Source organism: Haliotis asinina, chromosome 12, assembly GCF_037392515.1.
Source record: "Haliotis asinina isolate JCU_RB_2024 chromosome 12, JCU_Hal_asi_v2, whole genome shotgun sequence".
Taxonomy (NCBI): Eukaryota; Metazoa; Mollusca; class Gastropoda; order Lepetellida; family Haliotidae; genus Haliotis; species Haliotis asinina.
In genome coordinates this window covers 9,103,082-9,125,176 of record NC_090291.1, presented here as the reverse complement: position 1 = coordinate 9,125,176, position 22,095 = coordinate 9,103,082, and the positions used below count along the sequence as shown (strand labels likewise).

Genomic DNA, 22,095 nt, shown 5'->3' with positions numbered 1-22,095 from the left:
AAACAAATGTGGAACACTGCCTCACCTTAAATATATCTACTAAAAATTTCTTAAGCCTGAAACAAAGGGAATAATGTGATAAAAGATTACGCTGCATAAAAAAATTGAATGTTTTTCGGGCACATTTTTGTCAAAAGTGATGAGGACATAGAGACTTTGTTTTATTTTTGATAGAAAAAATGTGACGGAGGAACACATTTTTGTTTTTCTCTCAGAAATACAGTTTGGAAAGTTTAGCACGTGTTAACCTTTTGTGGATTTATTCGCTTTTACTGACACTGATCCTTATAATGGACAAATGAATGATTGGGACAGGCCAGGTCAAATGGTCAATGCCAGAGAAACATTTCAATTTTTTTATTTAGTCTTAATCTATCTATTTGTTCTTAGCATTGAATATGAAGAGCCTGCTAAACACAGGGCAAATGAGATCAGTTCATTTTTCATGTCATTAAAGAAATCTGAGTTATTTTGGGTAAAGATAATTTCTGAAGCATGTCTCGTGTTCCAGCATTGTGATGGTTGATGAAGCACATGAAAGAAGCATTAACACTGACATTCTCCTGGGGCTGCTACGCAAGGTGGGGAGTGCACCTGTTTACCTGTACTATAATGTAGTCAGGATTTACAGCAGACTGCAGTTGTTGCAATCTTGTAAAGAGAAGAGTTGGTGAAGCAGAGTTACCTGCCTTGGACATGCCAGTAACCTAAGATCATGTGGTGGTCCTTGAACATGCCAGTAACCTCAGATCATGTGGTGGTCCTTGGACATGCCAGTAACCTCAGATCATGTGGTGGTCCTTGGACATGCCAGTAACCTCAGATCATGTGGTGGTCCTTGAACATGACAGTAACCACAGAACATGTGGTGGTCCTTGGACATGACAGTCCTCAGCCACAATAATGCTGGAGTATTGCTAAAAGGTGGGATAAAACCATAGTGACTCGATCAGTACTCCGTAAATGTAGCCACAGTATGCTGTTTGATACATTCCCCATCAAAATTGTATGTAGTTGGTTTTCACTTTGATGTATTTGTTAACCTGAGATTGATGTTTGTTTTTGCCCTTAGATTCAAAGGAAACGGAATGACCTCAAAGTGATTGTTGCATCAGCCACATTGAACGCAGAGGTAGGTCTCTTTGGATCTGTTGCCATTTACTGTGGTGGTCATTTATTGCTGAATATGTGCTGAGGTAACCCAGTGGTTGAAGCACCAGCTTTTCCTGCTCTACACTACATCTGAGAACACTCACTTACTCACTCACTCACTCACTCACTCACTCAAAATTATGAAATTCTAACACTAGCAGTATATACAATAATGCAAGCAGCAGTTACTTTTTCTATGGAGATTAAAACAATTCAAGTTAAACCCAACCATTATGGTGTTTTTTTTGTCGAAAATGTATCCAGTCTGCTCGAACTTTTAATTTTCTGTGTTGGAATGGGAACCTGTCTGTTCAAAACAAAAACAAATTGCTAAAAATTCTTAATACCTAAAAAAAATAATTGGTCTACCTCTTGAAAGTATTGGCTACTTATTATAAAAAAAGACAAACAAAATTGCCATGGATGTACGCTCACTTTCACACCTCAGACATACGTGCATGCACATAACCATATTGTGAAGACACTGTAATTTGTTTCTTGCAGGAAATGAGAGATTTCTTCAACAGCAATGAGACAGATGAGCCACTGTAAGTAACCATGGTGATACTGATCATGTTTGATTGTGTTTTAGACTGCACATTGTTTCCCAGTAGCCACAGTCCAGATTGACAGGGCTGTACTTCTTATTTGTAGTTATTTGATTACAACACTAGTAATTATTAGGTCTTCAGACTGAAAGTCGGAAGACATATTGTTATTATCCGATTCTTATTATTATTATTCTTTTTATTTGTACGATTTTTGTACCAGCTCTCCTGACCTAACCACTGGGCTGATTTTGATGAAACTTTCAGGGATGATAGCCTATATGCTGAAAGGTATACAATGGAAAAAAAATCCCGACTTCCGGCTTCCGGTAAGGGCAGGTAACCCAAAATGTGATTTTCTTCCACCCTGAATATCTCGGAACCTATAAGAGATAAATTAACCAAATTTTCACACAATGTAGACAACATCATTCTCCATCGACACAAAGCATAGAGGAAGTTGGTCGCCATGATAGACTTTCCGCTATTTTGAAAAAACTGAAATTTTCGCCGATTTTCGCGTTTTGACAGTGCCTGTCTTTGAAAATCTTCTTCTCCAGAACGGCATATGGCACAGTCGTGTTTGATACACCATTAGAAAGCCCATACCCTGGAAAGCTTAATTTGTTCAAGGCATCGTGCTATCTTAAATAGTTTCGGAGTTATCGCCCTTCAAAGATGGTCAAATTTTCAAAGACGCATTTTGGTGGGGTTCATTAAAATGTCATAACTCTGTCAAAACACATCAGATTTCATCGTTGATGGTACCAAACTGTAGCTAATTGAATGGGGAACATCTTTGCTTCACATTATGGTTATGTAAAAATCAATACTTACGTCACAATTACAACGGAAAGAAAAATTGCCCATTTCTAGCCAAAATCAACTCAAGTTTGAACAAAATGCTCGCGTCCAGCTCTGAGAGGCAGAAATCTATTTATAACGCCGCTATAGCACAGTCAAATTAGAACTCGAGTTTCCCTTCAACTGCATTACACTGGGTTGACACTGAATGGAGGGTCAAGGAAATAGTTGATTGTGTGAAAGTCAGTGAGTTTTACGCCGCACTCAGCCTCATTCCAGCCAGTGATCAACAGCATGAGCATCGATCTGCTCAGTTGGGAACCTATTAGTTTGTACGTTGCTCTACGCCGCATTCAGCCGTATTGCTGTGCTACACAGGCATAGCAGTGAATGTTCACAGAAATACATAAGGGTTAAGGAAATAGTCGATTCTGTTACAGTGAGTGAGTTGAATTTTACTCCACACTCAGTAGTATTCCAAGTATATGGCTGCAGTCTGTCATTGATCGAGTGTGGACCAGACAATCTAGTGATCAACAGCATGGGCATCGATCTGTGCACTTTGGAACTTTATGCGAAAACATAATGACTTTGATGTTTGAAAGTATCAAACGGTAGATGATTAACTGGAGAACATTTTTGCTTCACATTATGGTCATGTAAAAGTCAATAGTTAGGCCACAATTACGCCACTAAGACTTAGAGGGGGTGTGTGCTTCGGATTTTGGCATTTTTCACAGATAAGTGAAGGAAGCTTTCGTAAAATCTAGCAACACTGACCACTTCCCGGGGTTCTAATATTCAGGGAAACAGTCGATTCTTTAACAGGCCGTAACTGTTCTCCTTAGCACTCAGTAGTATTCCAACTATATGGCTGTGGTCTCTAAATGGTCGAATCTGGACCAGACAATCCAGTGATCAACAGCATGAGCATCTACATGCACAGTTTGGAACCTATTAGTTTGTATATTGTTTTACGCCGCACTCAGCTGTGTTGGTGTTGTGGAAATGCCAGGCTCTAATCTTTCCAGTAGTTTGTATATTGTTTTACGCTGCACTCAGCAGTATTCCAACTACATGGCTGCGGTCTGTCATTGATCGAGTCTGGGCCAGACAATCCAGTGATCAACAGCACGAGCATCAATCTGCACAATTTGGAACCTATTAGTTTGCATATTGTTTTATGCCGCACTCATCAGTATTTCAACTATATGGCTGCGGTCTGTCATTGATTGAGTATGGACCAAACAATCCAGTGATCAACAGTATGAGCATCGATCTGCACAATTTGGAACCTATGAGTTTGTATATTGTTTTACGCCGCACTCAGTATTATTCCAACTATATGGCTGTGGGCTGTCATTGATCGAGTCTGGGCCAGACAATCCAATGATCAACAGCATGAGCATCGACATGCGCAATTGGGAACCTATTAGTTTGCATATTGTTTTACACCGCACTTAACAGTATTCGAGGTATATGGCTACAGTCTGTCATTGATCGAGTCTGGACCAGACAATCCAGTGATCAACAGCATGAGCATCGACCAGCTGGCGTCCAAAGAAACTGTTCAAGTGAAGATAGCCTCGGAAGGTGTATGGAGGAAGTCTGAAGACCGTCAGTATTGCCCTTGAGGCAATCCTAGTTATTATTATTATTATTAATGTTATAGGATATTTATATCGCGCACATATCCATGCAATTATTGCTTGCTCAAGGCGCTGGTATCTGTTTCGCTCGATCATTGGATGTCCGTCTCAGCATCACATCATATTTTCTCAATTGCCTGGGGAGTGGTTCTCTCATCCAAACTTGTCATGATATCATCCAAACTTGTCCTGATATCAGACAAGTGAACTATTTTAAAGAATACATTGCCTTGTCTGATTGTGTTTGTCATGCATATGCTTTGTTTTAGAAATGACACAGCAACAATATTGACTGTAGAAGGTCGAGAGTTCCCTGTAGACGTCCACTACCTACTTGAGTAAGTGCTTGTTCCTGGTGGAATTTCCGGGGCAGAATCTCAGTAGCCTGCGCTTGTTCCCTGTAGTGTTTCCAGGGCAGAATCTCAGTAGCCTGTCCTTGTTCCCTGTAGTGTTTCCAGGGCAGAATCTCAGTAGCCTGTCCTTGTTCCCTGTAGTGTTTCCAGGGCAGAATCTCAGTAGCCTGCCCTTATTCCCTGTAGTGTTTCCAGGACGGAATCTCAGCAGCCCATCCTTGTTCCCTGTAGTGTTTCCAGGACAGAATCTCAGCAGCCCATCCTTGTTCCCTGTAGTGTTTCCAGGACAGAATCTCAGCAGCCCATCCTTGTTCCCTGTAGTGTTTCCAGGACAGAATCTCAGCAGCCCATCCTTGTTCCCTGTAGTGTTTCCAGGACAGAATCTCAGTAGCCCATCCTTGTTCCCTATAGTGTTTCCCAGGGTAGAATCTCAGTAGCCTGCGCTTGTTCCCTGTAGTGTTTCCAGGGCAGAATCTCAGTAGCCTGTCCTTGTTCTCTGTAGGGTTTTATAGAGCAGAATCTCGGTAGCCTGTCCTTGTTTCCTGTAGTGTTTCCCAAGGTAGAATGTCATTAGCCCATTCTTGTTCCATGTATGGCTTCCCAGGGCAAGATCTCAGTAGCCCATGTTTTTCCCTAGTAGGGTTTCAAGGGCGTGTCTGTAGCATGTGTTTGTTCCCTATGTATATCCAGGACAATAGCTCAGTAAGGACTGCTTGCTTGTGGTGGGTTTCAATAGGAGGGACACTAGTCTTTAGTTGCCTGTGCTTTTCTCCCAGGGCCCCATTTCCTAAAACTCTCGTAAACCTAAGATCTCATGACTGTTCTCTTAGCTTTCGTACATGCTATACTGTAACATAGGGAGTATGAATGCTGCACGAACAATTATGAGACCTTTGTGAAACGGAGCCATGTACAATTTCTAAGGAATCGTATGACTTCACTACTACATGCATTTCTCTTTGTGCTTCCAGGGTCAATTGGGCCCCAGTATTGGCCCATACTTTCATTAAAAACAGTCATTAATGAGTAATGTCAATATGTGCTCTATCCCTGCCTCTCATGATCGGAGAAGCTGACCCAGCTTGTATGATAAAAGAATGTGTGAAATACTTTCAGTCCCCACCCGGACTATCTGAAGGCCACTGTGGAGACTGTCATGAAGATTCACTTCAGTCAACCTGAAGGAGATGTCTTAGCTTTCCTCACAGGCCAGGTGAGTCAGTAGTACCTGTGTATGGTTTTCAGGTGAGTCAGTAGTACCTGTGTATGGTTTCAGGTGAGTCAGTAGTACCTGTGTATGGTTTTCAAGTGAGTCAGTAGTACCTGTGTATGGTTTCAGGTGAGTCAGTAGTACCTGTGTATGGTTTTCAAGTGAGTCAGAAGTACCTGTGTATGGTTTTCAAGTGAGTCAGTAGTACCTGTGTATGGTTTCAGGTGAGTCAGTAGTACCTGTGTATGGTTTTCAAGTGAGTCAGTAGTACCTGTGTATGGTTTCAGGTGAGTCAGTAGTACCTGTGTATGGTTTCAGGTGAGTCAGTAGTACCTGTATATTCTTTTCAGGTGAGTCACTGTCACCTGTGTATTGTTTTTAGGGGAGTTGCTGTTACCTGTGTATTGTTTTCAGGGAGTTGCAGTTACCTGTGTATAGTTATAAGGGGAGTTTCTGTTACCTGTGTATTGTTTTAAGGGGAGTTGCTGTTACCTGTGTATTGTTTTAAGCTAGTTGCAGTTACCTGTGTATAGTTATAAGGGGAGTTTCTGTTACCTGTGTATTGTTTTATGGGGAGTTGCTGTTACCTGTGCATTGTTTCCAGGGGTGTTGCTGTTACCTATGTATTGTTTTCAGGGGTGTTGCTGTTACCTGTGTGTCATTCTCAGACAGTTTTGTGTTTTTACGTTTGCGCCATCGCCTGTAGTTTGTAAAAATCGAGGACTTAGATAGACCCAAATATGAAAGTGAGGTATTCAGTTATTTTCTTTCTTTTCCAGGAAGAAGTGCAGAGAGTGGTATCAATGTTGATGTGAGTTTTCCTGTTCATACATAGCATGTGTAGTGACCATGGTTTCTATTGTAACATTGTAACATAATTTTGAGCAGACTGTGATTTTAACTTCCTGTTCGATGCCAGTGTCAAGTAAATACTATGTGGTCTAGACAGCTCCGATAATATTAGTCCACAGCCTAAGTAAACTTAGTCTCAGTACTTTTTGTTGCACTCCATTATTGAGTCTAACAAAACCTAGTAGGATGACACGCCATGTAACATTTGAAATTGACCAATCAGAACACAGCTTACCAAATCGCAACAGTGGACATTCACACATACCTTTATAACTTTTACCTTGGAAAGGTTTGTACCCAAAAGATTGTCAATAATATTTTTCAAACAATTGCTACTGGTTAATGCATGTTCAGTAGTGTCAGCAGTGAGTAAACAGTCGCTGAAAATAGCATTTTTGTCAATATTCAAGGATGTCAGCTTACGGAAATATTAGCTAATGGTAACCATGTCATCAGAAAACCTAAGTGTATGCTGCAAATCAAATACCTGTTTTTTATGTGGATTTTTGTTTATTGATGGATCAGTGTCAATGACTAGCGATTTTTCAGAGTGCTGCCAAACCCTGAACAGTAGCTGTTGTCTGTTGGTTAAATCCATGCGTTTGATTGTTAGACTCATTAGTGGAGTGTAACAAAAAGTACAGAGACTAAGTTTACTTAGACTGTATTAGTCCATAACCTGAAGATTGTTCTTCAAGTATGACTGAAAACTTTATGTCAGAGAAAGTGCATGACAGTTAAGTGGAATGTATAGTATTCTATGGTAATGGTAGTATCATAATATGTAGATTTAAGCTCTTTTTGATGGTGAAAAGCTATAAAAATTCTTCTGTGTCCTCTTCATCTTTGCAGCTTGTATTACTTTTATGTTGTTCTCTGTGGTTATACTTTGGGATGATATCTTCCTGACAACTCATCCTGGTTGCAACAGTTAACTCAATGGATCAGTGGTCAGGCTTAGTCAATGAGGATAGTTGCTCATGATATCAATCACTGGTTTGTATGCAGCTGGACTCAGAATACAGAGCGGCATTAGACACCAAACAAGAAAAAAATTTAATGTTTATACAAAGTATTCAGAAGCCTTAGAATCAAACATTATTTCAGGAAATGATTTCTTGTGTTCCCGGCATAAGAACAGGGGATGGGAAGTTACTCTGCTACATAACTTGCAATGCAGATGTTGTTCAGACAGGCGTTTAGCTGTAGTGATGATTTTTCAACAGAACAATGGCATTTCATTGGTGGAATATTTTAAGCATCATGTCAATGAGACATTTAACACAGCTATGGTGGTGAGTGGGGCCATGGTATATGAGAGAATGGAGATACATTTCTTTGGATCTTTGATGGAGGGGCAGTGGGGTTAAAGCATTTGGTTATCAAGCCGAAGACCGAGGTTCGATTCCCCACATAGGTCCATTGTGTGAAGCCCATTTCTGGAGTTCGCGGCCGTGATATTGCTGGAAGAGTGGTGTAAAACTACGCGTACCTGCCACCCTCCCTCCCTCCCTCCCTCTATCTCTCTCTCTCTCTCTCTCTCTCTCTCTCTCTCTCTCTCTCTCTCTCTCTCACTTGCTCGCCCGCCCGCCCACACACACACACACACACACACACACACACACACACATTATTAGAATATTTCAGCTCATTAGCTTTAATTACAGACCCACCATTTGCCTTATCTGTTTCATCATTGTTAGGTGGCCTTGAAGTCTGCTTCATTAACTAGTTCATTGTAGGGTTTTTATAGCAACACGTTTCTGTTACAGTGATGAAGCCAAGAAGTTGAAGAAAGACGACCTGAAGATGAAAGTACTGCCCATGCATGGGAGTCTGCCAGCATCAGAACAGGTGAGCAGATGTCAAGATTCTCATCTTCGTGTTCAGTATCAGTTGCTGGTTATATTTACAGTGACATGTGGTTAATTTTTAACAGCAATGTGCTGGTGATATATATTTGTTATATCCCCAGCCTGATATACCTTGTGTGCCAGCCCGATACACCTTGTATGCAATTTTGGTTGACCTCACTGCTTAGGGTGTATTAATGAAATTAAGTTGAGCATGTGAACAGGATAGAGTGAGGGATAGAGTGGAGGTTGTTAAAGTCGGCATGCATGTCTGTCCAGACATACTGTGATAACATTACCTTTCATTGGTACAAGTTATACAAATTGAGTAATATTTGCTGAATTTATTGAGCAAGGGATATGTATATATCATGTCATTGATACAATTATTACAATAGGTATTATACCTCTGTTTATAGCATATATATATCAGTATGAATATTCATTGTTATCTATCCTCTCAACAGCATGTAGAATGTTGTGTATAAAAGGTACAACATATTTAACATTAAGTGGAAATTGATGCTTTTATCCTGCAAGATTGTGAGATAACACTCAATATATAACATGTTTATGATGATGTGGAAATTCTTGTTTGTGCTTTTGACAATATATAGTAAACATTGTTGAGATAAGATGTTACCGGTATTATATATATGTGTGAACATGTATGGAAAACATCAGTTATAAAACATGTATAACACAAAGAGGGGAAAAAAAAGATTTGAACAACAAAACCTTCCCATCCAATGTTTGATGTTTGACGTCTTGCCCTCATGACCAAGCAGGTTAACAAGGTTAGGATGTCAAGGGGTGATTCCATGCCCTGTTACTAAGACATGAGAACCATCTATGGCACTGAGGTACGATCGTCAGCCATTGAGCATGTCCACACTTCTTGTGACAGAAGGATATGTAGTGAATCTTGGCAATATGATATCAGAAATGGGAACAGTAGTCGGTCAAACTTTAAACCTCCGATATTTCTCATTAATTTGACGCTGTGTCAGTACCACAATGTTTTACTGTTCCAGATGAAGGTGTTTGAGAGGACATCACGTTTCGTCAGGAAGATTGTCATAGCAACAAACATTGCTGAAACCTCCATTACCATCAATGGCATAGTTTACAGTAAGTCAGGAGGCAGATAGTACTGCTCATAGGCCTGAAGCAACATATATCACTCTATAGAGTTGCATCCCCTTGTTATCTCAGGATCCACCTTCAAGTTTGAATCCCTAGTTAGTCAGTGTTTGGTTTATCAGCTTTAAACCTGTCTTATTGAGTTTTGACAAAGAAGGAACATCTTTTATAGGCTTACCTCCTACATTAAGTGGGAATATGACAAACATGAACATGTGACAAAAGTTTTGTTCAAAAACATGTTAGTTCTCCTTTCTTATTGCCCTTGTAGTGACTGTACTCTGTATGTTACAGCTATCGACTGTGGCTTTGTGAAGATCAAGGCCTACAATCCCACCTCTGGTATTGGTAAGTCCTTGTATTACCCACACTGGAATGTTTGTTTGTTTGTTCATTCTTTTTTTCGTTTGTTTGTTCATTCATTTGTAACATTCCTCTCCAGCTATTCAAGCTATATTTCAAGATCTGTGACTATTCCAGTCATCCTAATGTTCCAGTATAATTTGCATAAAATATTCTTTCTTTCTTTCTTTCGTTGTGTGTTTGTTTGTTTGTTTGTTTGTTTCTAAAATTCCTCTCCAACTATTCAAGCTGTAAGCATAGATCTGTGGCTCTCCTAGTCTGACCCAGACAATCCAGTATCAAACATGACTGTCCAGATAGGCAGTGGCATATTACTGCATGAGTGGATTGTTGCTCACATTGTCGATCACAGGAATATTAATTGTTTGTTCCTGACTTTACTTGCCACTGGCTTTAAGTTGCTATATTGCTTAGTGTTTAACAAAACACACATGTAGTCACATACATGAGACCACATCCTGTATATCAGAATAATGAAGGCATTTAGAAAGAAGTAACTTGCATGCAATATGATGATTGGTAAAGCTTATGGCACAACCCTCTACTAATGTTTTTATCACCCCTCCAGAGTCCCTAGTGATTGTGCCGGTGTCCCAGGCTTCAGCCAATCAGAGAGCAGGAAGAGCTGGACGTGTACGAGCAGGGAAGGCCTACAGACTGTATACAGGTAGGGCTAGTAGCTGCACGAGTACACAACTGTGTGGTGTGATATAGGTGGCATCTAGATTTACTTGGTGTATGGATTTCTTTTCTTAAACATTAGGGAGGCAGGAAGAAAAAAAAAGAATATGTTATTTTCACATTTGAGTATATCATATATACCAGGTACATAATGCCAGGTGAGCAGAGTGTGGCATTATGTTTCTCTCTGTTCCACAGGTAGAAGCAAATATGTCTGACTAATTAGCTCAGAGAATAATATGATTCAGTTGAATGGAAGGGTGTGGATCGGCAAAGATTTTTATTGGGTTTTTTTATCAGGTCAGGGGCATATAATGGCTAAGAATAAAGATGTGAAAACAAAACCCCTACTGAGCAATATTGTACATAATTTGTAATTCTCTATTCCTTAAAAACTCTTTATGTCTACACTTGTGTTCAGTGAAACAAGAAATTAGCATCAATGTCTACATTTACTACAAATAGTATGGATAACAACTTCTTTATTGCATGAGAGCGACGTTTCAATGCAAATTCTGGTACCGTTGTCAAGCAGGAGTGATGCATGAAATGAAGGACATGTATATATATACTAATTATGACAATGAGATAACATAATATACAAAGAAAACAATTGACAAAGGGAGCAACATAATGCCACGATTGGTGAAGCAGAAAGCTGAAGAAGCCAGTTAGCACACAAAGGATAATGATAAGAAGCCAGACTTGTTGATTGGAAGCCAAACAGGAAAGTAGCATCAGTGTCTACATTTGTCGTGTTCAGTGAAACAGGAAAGTAGCATCAGTGTCTACATTTGTCGTGTTCAGTGAAACAGGAAAGTAGCATCAATATCAACATTTGTGGTGTTCAGTGAAACAGGAAAGCAGCATCAGTGTCTACACTTGTCGTGTTCAGTGAAACAGGAAAGTAGCATCAGTGTCTACACTTGTCGTGTTTAGTGAAACAGGAAAGTAGCATCAGTGTCTACACTTGTTGTGTTCAGTGAAACAGGAAAGTAGCATCAGTGTCTACATTTGTCATGTTCAGTGAAACAGGAAAGTAGCATCAATATCAACATTTGTCGTGTTCAGTGAAACAGGAAAGCAGCATCAGTGTCTACACTTGTCGTGTTCAGTGAAACAGGAAAGTAGCATCAGTGTCTACACTTGTCGTGTTCAGTGAAACAGGAAAGTAGCATCAGTGTGTACACTTGTTGTGTTCGGTGAAACAAGAAAGTAACATTAGTGTCTATACTTGTTGTGTTCAGTGAAACAGGAAAGTAGCATCAGTGTCTACACTTGTCGTGTTTAGTGAAACAGGAAAGTAGCATCAGTGTCTACACTTGTTGTGTTCAGTGAAACAGGAAAGTAGCATCAGTGTCTACACTTGTCGTGTTCAGTGAAACAGGAAAGCAGCATCAGTGTCTACACTTGTCGTGTTCAGTGAAACAGGAAAGTAGCATCAGTGTCTACACTTGTTGTGTTCAGTGAAACAGGAAAGTAGCATCAGTGTGTACACTTGTTGTGTTCGGTGAAACAAGAAAGTAACATCAGTGTCTATACTTGTTGTGTTCAGTGAAACAGGAAAGTAGCATCAATATCTACACTTGTCGTGTTCAGTGAAACAGGAAAGTAGCATCAGTGTCAACATTTGTCGTGTTCAGTGAAACAGGAAAGTAGCATCAGTGTCTACACTTGTTGTGTTCAGTGAAACAGGAAAGTAGCATCAGTGTCTACACTTGTTGTGTTCAGTGAAACAGGAAAGTATCATCAGTGTCTACACTTGTTGTGTTCAGTGAAACAGGAAAGTAGCATCAATATCAACATTTGTCATGTTCAGTGAAACAGGAAAGTATCATCAGTGTCTACATTTGTCGTGTTCAGTGAAACAGGAAAGTAGCATCAATATCTACATTTGTCGTGTTCAGTGAAACAGGTAAGCAGCATCAGTGTCTACACTTGTTGTGTTCAGTGAAACAGGAAAGTAGCATCAGTGTCTACACTTGTCGTGTTCAGTGAAACAGGAAAGTAGCATCAGTGTCTACACTTGTCGTGTTCAGTGAAACAGGAAAGTAGCATCAGTGTGTACACTTGTTGTGTTCGGTGAAACAAGAAAGTAACATTAGTGTCTATACTTGTTGTGTTCAGTGAAACAGGAAAGTAGCATCAGTGTCTACACTTGTCGTGTTTAGTGAAACAGGAAAGTAGCATCAGTGTCTACACTTGTTGTGTTCAGTGAAACAGGAAAGTAGCATCAGTGTCTACACTTGTCGTGTTCAGTGAAACAGGAAAGCAGCATCAGTGTCTACACTTGTCGTGTTCAGTGAAACAGGAAAGTAGCATCAGTGTCTACACTTGTTGTGTTCAGTGAAACAGGAAAGTAGCATCAGTGTGTACACTTGTTGTGTTCGGTGAAACAAGAAAGTAACATCAGTGTCTATACTTGTTGTGTTCAGTGAAACAGGAAAGTAGCATCAATATCTACACTTGTCGTGTTCAGTGAAACAGGAAAGTAGCATCAGTGTCAACATTTGTCGTGTTCAGTGAAACAGGAAAGTAGCATCAGTGTCTACACTTGTTGTGTTCAGTGAAACAGGAAAGTAGCATCAGTGTCTACACTTGTTGTGTTCAGTGAAACAGGAAAGTATCATCAGTGTCTACACTTGTTGTGTTCAGTGAAACAGGAAAGTAGCATCAATATCAACATTTGTCATGTTCAGTGAAACAGGAAAGTATCATCAGTGTCTACATTTGTCGTGTTCAGTGAAACAGGAAAGTAGCATCAATATCTACATTTGTCGTGTTCAGTGAAACAGGTAAGCAGCATCAGTGTCTACACTTGTTGTGTTCAGTGAAACAGGAAAGTAGCATCAGTGTCTACACTTGTTGTGTTCAGTGAAACAGGAAAGTAGCATCAGTGTCTACACTTGTTGTGTTCAGTGAAACAGGAAAGTAGCATCAGTGTCTACACTTGTCGTGTTCAGTGAAACAGGAAAGCAGCATCAGTGTCTACACTTGTTGTGTTCAGTGAAACAGGAAAGTATCATCAGTGTCTACACTTGTTGTGTTCGGTGAAACAAGAAAGTAACATCAGTGTCTATACTTGTTGTGTTCAGTGAAACAGGAAAGTAGCATCAGTGTCTACACTTGTCGTGTTCAGTGAAACAGGAAAGTAGCATCAGTGTCTACATTTGTCGTGTTCAGTGAAACAGGAAAGTAGCATCAGTGTCTACACTTGTTGTATTCAGTGAAACAGTAAAGTAGCATCAGTGTGTACACTTGTTGTGTTCAGTGAAACAGGAAAGTAGCATCAGTGTCTACACTTGTTGTGTTCAGTGAAACAGGAAAGTAGCATCAATATCAACATTTGTCATGTTCAGTGAAACAGGAAAGTATCATCAGTGTCTACATTTGTCGTGTTCAGTGAAACTGGAAAGTAGCATCAATATCTACATTTGTCGTGTTCAGTGAAACAGGAAAGTAGCATCAGTGTCTATACTTGTTGTGTTCAGTGAAACAGGAAAGTAGCATCAGTGTCTACACTTGTTGTGTTCAGTGAAACAGGAAAGTAGCATCAGTGTCAACATTTGTCGTGTTCAGTGAAACAGGAAAGTAGCATCAGTGTCTACACTTGTTGTGTTCAGTGAAACAGGAAAGTAGCATCAGTGTCTACACTTGTTGTGTTCAGTGAAACAGGAAAGTAGCATCAGTGTGTACACTTGTTGTGTTCAGTGAAACAGGAAAGTAGCATCAATATCAACATTTGTCGTGTTCAGTGAAACAGGAAAGTAGCATCAGTGTCTACATTTGTCGTGTTCAGTGAAACAGGAAAGTAGCATCAATATCAACATTTGTCGTGTTCAGTGAAACAGGAAAGTAGCATCAGTGTCTACATTTGTCGTGTTCAGTGAAACAGGAAAGTAGCATCAATATCTACATTTGTCGTGTTCAGTGAAACAGGAAAGTATCATCAGTGTCTACACTTGTTGTGTTCAGTGAAACAGGAAAGTAGCATCAATATCTACATTTGTTGTGTTCAGTGAAACAGGAAAGCAGCATCAGTGTCTACACTTGTTGTGTTCAGTGAAACAGGAAAGTAGCATCAGTGTCTACATTTGTTGTGTTCAGTGAAACAGGAAAGTAGCATCAGTGTCTACACTTGTCGTGTTCAGGGAAACAGGAAAGTATCATCAGTGTCTACACTTGTTGTGTTCAGTGAAACAGGAAAGTAGCATCAATATCTACATTTGTTGTGTTCAGTGAAACAGGAAAGTAGCATCAGTGTCTACACTTGTTGTGTTCAGTGAAACAGGAAAGTAGCATCAGTGTGTACACTTGTTGTGTTCAGTGAAACAGGAAAGTAGCATCAATATCAACATTTGTCGTGTTCAGTGAAACAGGAAAGTAGCATCAGTGTCTACACTTGTTGTGTTCAGTGAAACAGGAAAGTAGCATCAGTGTCTACACTTGTTGTGTTCAGTGAAACAGGAAAGTAGCATCAGTGTGTACACTTGTTGTGTTCAGTGAAACAGGAAAGTAGCATCAATATCAACATTTGTCGTGTTCAGTGAAACAGGAAAGTAGCATCAGTGTCTACATTTGTCGTGTTCAGTGAAACAGGAAAGTAGCATCAATATCAACATTTGTCGTGTTCAGTGAAACAGGAAAGTAGCATCAGTGTCTACATTTGTCGTGTTCAGTGAAACAGGAAAGTAGCATCAATATCTACATTTGTCGTGTTCAGTGAAACAGGAAAGTATCATCAGTGTCTACACTTGTTGTGTTCAGTGAAACAGGAAAGTAGCATCAATATCTACATTTGTTGTGTTCAGTGAAACAGGAAAGCAGCATCAGTGTCTACACTTGTTGTGTTCAGTGAAACAGGAAAGTAGCATCAGTGTCTACATTTGTTGTGTTCAGTGAAACAGGAAAGTAGCATCAGTGTCTACACTTGTTGTGTTCAGTGAAACAGGAAAGTAGCATCAGTGTCTACACTTGTTGTGTTCAGTGAAACAGGAAAGTAGCATCAATATCTACATTTGTCATGTTACGTGAAACAAGAAAGTAGCATCAGTGTCTTCATCTAATAAGAAAGGAATTTCATCGTTATTGTGTGTTCAAATAACCATGGTACTACTGTTTGTTTTTGGTGTTTCTAGAAACAGCATATGATGATCTGCCAGAGGCGACGGTTGCCGAGATGCAGCGAAGTGACCTTGCCCCTGTCATCCTGCAGCTCAAGGCTCTTGGCATTTCCAATGTCCTCCGCTTCCATTTCCTGTCGGTGAGACACCTTAGAAACCATTTTCTTACAATCCTTCAACCATGTTAAAGTTTCTTTCGATCCCATTATATCTGTTGTCCTTTCCTGCTGTGCAAGTGTTAAAGATGTATGTGAAACCCTGTTTTTCTTTCGTAGGCTCCACCAGCTCAGAACATGCTACGAGGCTTGGAGCTGTTGTATGCTCTCGGAGGTTTGTCTGTTATGTCATCTTTAGTACAAGTTAAAATTTCTTCTTCATGCAGCCATAAGACAAACATGTATAAAGTGACTTCTTTGAGAGACATTTTAGAAGTTATTTGGTGAAAGAAAACCAAGTTCTATGGATAGTCGGCTTCATTTTTGCAACGAGTGCAACATGTTTTTGTTATGAATGACAAAGTAGTTCCATCTCAACATGACGTAATTGAGAAGTCATTGGTTATCCAGTCAGATTTTTAGAATGTCAGATCTAGATGTTACGGGACAGGTCAGTGCAATGCTACACTCATGTAACGTACAAGATTAGTCTGCAACTACCCATACGTTGACCACATGGGTAATAACATCAGAAACTCACATGGCTTGTGTGAGTGGCTGTATATAGCTAGCCAATCAGGTGAGCTAAATTGTCATGGAATTTCAGAAGTGACTGATGCAGACTTTCACATCACAGACTTTCAAATTAAACATTTGAATGTAATAACATTAACCATATGCAGGTGTAATGTTATAACTGCTCTGAAATCGTCTGTATTTTGTGAGAAGTTTGTGAAAAATGATGTTGCCAGGATACTGATGAAAACAAACAGCCCAGTGATAAATGTTCCTGTGTTAATTCTTTCCCCAGCCCTTGATGACAGTGGCAACTTGACCTCTCCCCTGGGTCTACAGATGGCGGAGTTCCCCCTGTCCCCAATGTTTGCCAAGATGCTGCTGGTGTCAGGTAGGACAGTACACCTTCACAGTCAGCTTCTGTAAAGAGTTGTCTCCCCTGTCTGTCAGGATGAGTGAGCAAATTTGGTTTTACGCCACTTTTAGCAACGTTCCAGCCATATCATGGCTGGGGACACCAGAAATGGGCTTCATACATGGGAATTGAACCCAGGCCTCACTTGTGACATGAGAACACTTTAACCACTGGACTACCCCTCCACTCCTGTTGACAGGACAAGCAGCTTCACCCTAATCTATGGACTATCAACACTGTTACACAGGGTTACTAAAACCACCCAATAACTCCCAGTGTATCCCAATAGATTAATGTTTGTGATGTGTCATTTGTTTGTGTTGGGGAGATGTGACTGCTTCAAAACACCATCATAGTTAGAATATTGCTGAGTGTGTTGTCAAATTAACAAAGAAAGCAAATTTTGTTCTTCAGAGATAACCTGCATGCTCTCAATCATAGTGGTATTAATTCCACCTACCTACAAAGTCAAGGTCTTCAGTTGGGAAAATGTGTACAAATGGTTTCGAATACTATGGAGACCTTTTCAGTTTTCAGTGTGGTGAACGCTTGTGTTGCAGGAGAGTTTGAGTGTTCCGAGGAGGCGCTTACTGTAACAGCTATGACGCAGATTCAGAATGTGTTTGTCACTCCATCAGGGCAGAAAATTAAAATGGTGCGTACCATATATCTTGTACCTATCCTTCAAACTGACTTGATCAGACTGGAAATTAAACACAACTTCCTTGTGTGTCTCTGGATCCTTGACTTGGTTGACACATGTCATCGGTTTTGATGCTCATGCTGTTGATCACTGGATTGTCTGGTCTAGACTCGATCATTTACAGATTGCCGTCATATAGCTGGAATATTACTGAGTGCATCATTAACCATCCAGCTAATTAACTTTGTTTGTCTATATTTTGAGTAGTTTCAAAGTACTTTCTGCTTGTTGAAAAAACCAGCACATGTAGTTCAGTTTTATGTACATTGTTACCCCTTGTTTTTCATGATTATTTACATGCATGGTGGTCACAACTGTGATTGTCTCCTAGTGGTTTCCCAACATTTCTTAAAACAACTAAATCAGCCAAGCATAGAACAATGGAAGGATTGGTATGGGTCCACTCTTGGTGAGGGTGTCAAAATGAAATGGGTGCACCAAACTTGACATACATATTCTTGGAATCATAGCAAATGCTCAAGTTGGTATCATGTACATCAGAAACAAGCATGGAGGTGTAAACCTTGTGCATAATGACTTTAAATTTAGAGTTAAGACAAGACAAATGCTAGAGTTTATTGGGAATGTTGTGATTGATGTCCAATGATGATGCATTTAGGAGGAAAACATCATGTGTTGGTCCCTTTCCGGGTGTTACTGAGTATTTGAAGCCTGGGAATACAGTTGAAACCAACTGCGTTAGCCGATGGTTTCAAATGAAATATTCCCGTGCCTCAAATACTCAATAACACATGGAAAATGGCCAACACATGATGTTTATCAACACTGTAAACAAAAGGGTAAACCAAAGGGTTTTACTGTCTGCACTCGTTTACATCGAGTACGGGTACAGCAGTGAAGTGTCATCAGCTGGCTGTTTGAGTTGGTTCACATGGCAGCATCTCTAGTTGCTCATTTGTGTCGTCATTCGCATGTTACGTCACAATATGATTTGAATGACATCACCACCACTGATGACACAACAAAACAATTGTTTGCGATGTTTCTACGTGGGAATCAAATACCCTTTGATCATGTTTTTCAACCAATCAGATTACAGGACACAGTGACTTTTGGTTTACAATGCCAGACAAACAACTACTTAACAGTCCATTCCATGTTGTTATGTAGGAGTCACCATCCTAAAACTGTCAACCATATGTGGGCTAGCAGTCCATTTTGTTATGTTTAAATCACCTGTCCAGCCTGTCACCACTATAATGAAAATGAGTCTGTCCCACAGTTCTTAATCCACTAACCCCTCTAGTTTCTTAAGTTTCCAAATTTTAGAAAACTGTGAGTACACCATTTCCATGGGCTTATCTGGTCTGGAACCATTTAACTGTATTATGTTTATCGTTTTTAGTGGAGATTTTCGTTGTGTAAAACAACATTCATTCACTGGCAGTATCTGGTTTTATGATTGGCTGTCAGATAATCAGGAACTGTATGTGTCTAAGATGTAAATTGGTTGAATTGGTCCATGCTGGATGTTTCAGGACAAAGCCAAGAGAAGGTTCTCCTGTGAGGAAGGTGACCACGTGTCACTCATAAACATCTTTAATGCATTCCTGAAGGTAAGTACTGGACAATATTTTATTAGACCTTTAACATAACTTTAAATGGAAAAACAGCAACCCATGCTTGCCATAAAAGGCAACAATGCTTGTCGTAAGAGGCGACTAACAGGATCGGGTGGTCAGGCTTGTTGACTTGGGTGACACATGTCATTGGTTCCCAATTGCGCAGATCGATAGTCATGTTGTTGGTCACTGGATTGTCTGGTCCAGACTCGATTATTAACAGACCGCCACCATATAACTGGAATATTGCTGAGTGCGCGTAAAACTAAACTCACTCACTCACTCGCTTGTTGAAAAGGCAGGTCTCTTTTTTATTTTTTTGTAAACATTTGCAGATATTGAACTAGTATTTGAGAAAGTCTTTTCAAGTAAGACAGAAACCAAAACAAGTTTATTCACGCTGGTCAGAATCTATTTATGTGACAGGAAGTTCCCACTGGCCGTGTGACTGGAAGTTCCCATTGACAATTTGACAGGACATTCTCACTGACCATGTGACAGGAAGTTCCCACTGACCATGTGACATGAAGTTCCCACTAACCATGTGACAGGATGTTCCATCTGACCATGTGACAGAACGTTCCTACTAAACATGTGACAAGATGTTCCCACTAACCATGTGACAGGAAGTTCCCACTAACCATGTGACAGGATGTTCCATCTGACCATGTGACAGGAAGTTCCCACTAACCATGTGACAGGAAGTTCCCTCTGACCATGTTTCAAGAGATGACATTAAATTTACCAAAGATAATACTATATTATCATTCAACAAAGTACTAAATACTTAGTTGTTGTTCTGTTGTCCAGTATGGTAAAAACTCGAAGTGGTGTCACGAGTATTTCCTCAACTACAAGGGCCTTTGTCGGGCTGTGGAGATTCGTAACCAACTTCAGAGACTGCTAAAGAAGTACAATGTTCCTCTCAAGTCCTGTGAAGGTAAGTGGGCAAAACGTTCTGTTTCTGTTTGTTGAGCAAGTTGTGTAATTACTTGGTTTGAAGATCCATTTGACATTCTTACAAAATTTGTCCAGAATTCGTGAACAGTATTTGTCTTTTTAAACTAAGCTGGGACTCAAATAACTCTTTGACTTACAGATACTTCATTAAACAAAACTTACTTTCAGATAAATAATGTTACTTAAAAGAATTCAAATTGGTTTTTGACCTTTTGCTTTTGTATATAAGATGAGAGTCTGATTGTCATGTGTGGTGTAGAATTTGAAAAGCAACTGTTTACCGAACTGGTTTTATGGTCAAGTCTCTTAGAGATGACAAAATGTCTGCCAGAACTAGGTTCACTTTTCAGAAGGTGACAACCTTATATTCTCTCAGTGAGGTTGCAGTGATATCCGTAGACTGTAGCGTCCCGAGACACACGTTCCCAGGGACACCAACTGGGACACCCTTGTATCCTTGAACTATGGTGCCCTTGGCCCATGGTAGCCCAGGGCTAGTGTATCCCATAATGGTTGTATCTATGACTGTTGTATTCAAAGACTAACGAGATATAAGGATCCTGGTATCCTAGGACGATTTATCTAAGGACCATGGTATCCAAGGACGATTGTATCTAAGGACCATGGTATCCTATTGCCATTGTGTCCTTGGATGTTTGTATCCCATGTCCTTTCTTCAATCAGTGGATTTTCGGGCATTATTGGTCCGTGTATTACCAGATCGTTGAATTCATAGACCATGCATTTATTAGGAGATTGCTGTATCCATTTGGCAGATATATTTCATGGTCTGTGTATCCTACAAAGTTAGCTTTTTCATCCTTGAATTGTTTTGTCATGATGGTATTGGTGAAACAATTCTGTTTCCCAGTAAACGTCTACCTTCATTGAAGGCAGACGACAGTAATTTTGTCTACACATTTTATTGTCAGTCAGTGCAAAGGGAGGTAAGATTAGATAAGCTTATATCCTCTGGCTAGCTCCAGATTTTACAGGTTCTTCCAGATGGTTTGTGTACTCAGTGAAACGTGTTGCTGTTGGCGTTTTGCATGGATGTTGGACATGTGATCAATGTGTGTGTAACTCAAAGTAGCACTGGATTTGATCTTTGGTGATGGAAATGAATTATACAGAATTGATACACATGCAGTTTTTTTTCAGATATGAATAGATGTTCTAGTAATTTACAACATTATTATCCAGCATCCTTCATCTTTGGTTTGTACAGAAGGCCTGACCTGTTCAAATGACCGTATAAACATAGACCCAATATAGCATTGCACCACCTGAAACATTGTCTTTTATTTTAGCCTGTATCTAGCCTGTATTTTTTTTTAAACTGTATCTAAAACTAAACATGTGTTAGATACAACCATCAAAATGTTTAAGATAATTTGTACATCATTTTCACGAGTTCAGTAACCTGTTTCTCATATAGGCTGAGACTGTACCTTTTTAGCTTAATTCTTCTGTTAATTCACGCCATCACAGTGGCCCATTAATTCTTCACCTCATGGTTCTTTGTGATGTCATCTGGTCTGCTCTGAGACTGTCGGTCACACAGACACATGCTATGACTCGACCAGGTAGACAGTACCATGTGAGGAATGGGTTTACACCTGTATGTTTGGCGTGGTCAATCTGTATCACGTGTTTGTCTGGCTGACAGTTCATTCATGACATGGGAAGCCAGGTGTGTCAGTATAGCTGGACATGCAGGGTCACAGAAATGTAGAAGAGTTTTCTTCACAGAGCAGTCTGGCAAACTGACAATCTGGCAATCTGAAACTACTGACAGTGGATTGGGTACAGGTGTACTCAAAACTGGTTTTAAGTACTCAACTTCCCAAGGGAGATGATTGTAAATGCAATTTGATGACGTTTGTAACGTTACATGAATGAATGGGTTTAGTTTTACACCGCACTCAGCAATATTTCTGATGTATGGCAGCGGTCTGTAAATAATCGAGTATGGACCAGACAATCCAGTGATCAACAGCATGAGCATCGATCTTCGCAATTGGGAACCAGT

At 40.0% G+C, this 22,095-nt stretch overlaps 1 protein-coding gene across 1 annotated transcript in view; it reads left to right on the top strand.

Annotated features, from left to right (window-relative positions):
* Positions 1-22,095, top strand: part of LOC137259027 (probable ATP-dependent RNA helicase DHX35) — a 113,313-nt gene that overhangs the window by 7,019 nt on the left and 84,199 nt on the right. Inside the window, exons 7-22 of the mRNA XM_067796731.1 lie at positions 512-581; positions 1,073-1,132; positions 1,657-1,700; positions 4,423-4,491; positions 5,623-5,719; positions 6,496-6,527; positions 8,341-8,422; positions 9,456-9,552; positions 9,859-9,912; positions 10,496-10,594; positions 15,747-15,871; positions 16,007-16,061; positions 16,698-16,793; positions 17,378-17,472; positions 19,020-19,097; positions 19,914-20,043. Coding sequence (XP_067652832.1) covers positions 512-581; positions 1,073-1,132; positions 1,657-1,700; positions 4,423-4,491; positions 5,623-5,719; positions 6,496-6,527; positions 8,341-8,422; positions 9,456-9,552; positions 9,859-9,912; positions 10,496-10,594; positions 15,747-15,871; positions 16,007-16,061; positions 16,698-16,793; positions 17,378-17,472; positions 19,020-19,097; positions 19,914-20,043 — 1,283 coding nt within the window. The remainder of the gene's footprint in view (positions 1-511; positions 582-1,072; positions 1,133-1,656; positions 1,701-4,422; positions 4,492-5,622; positions 5,720-6,495; positions 6,528-8,340; positions 8,423-9,455; positions 9,553-9,858; positions 9,913-10,495; positions 10,595-15,746; positions 15,872-16,006; positions 16,062-16,697; positions 16,794-17,377; positions 17,473-19,019; positions 19,098-19,913; positions 20,044-22,095) is intronic.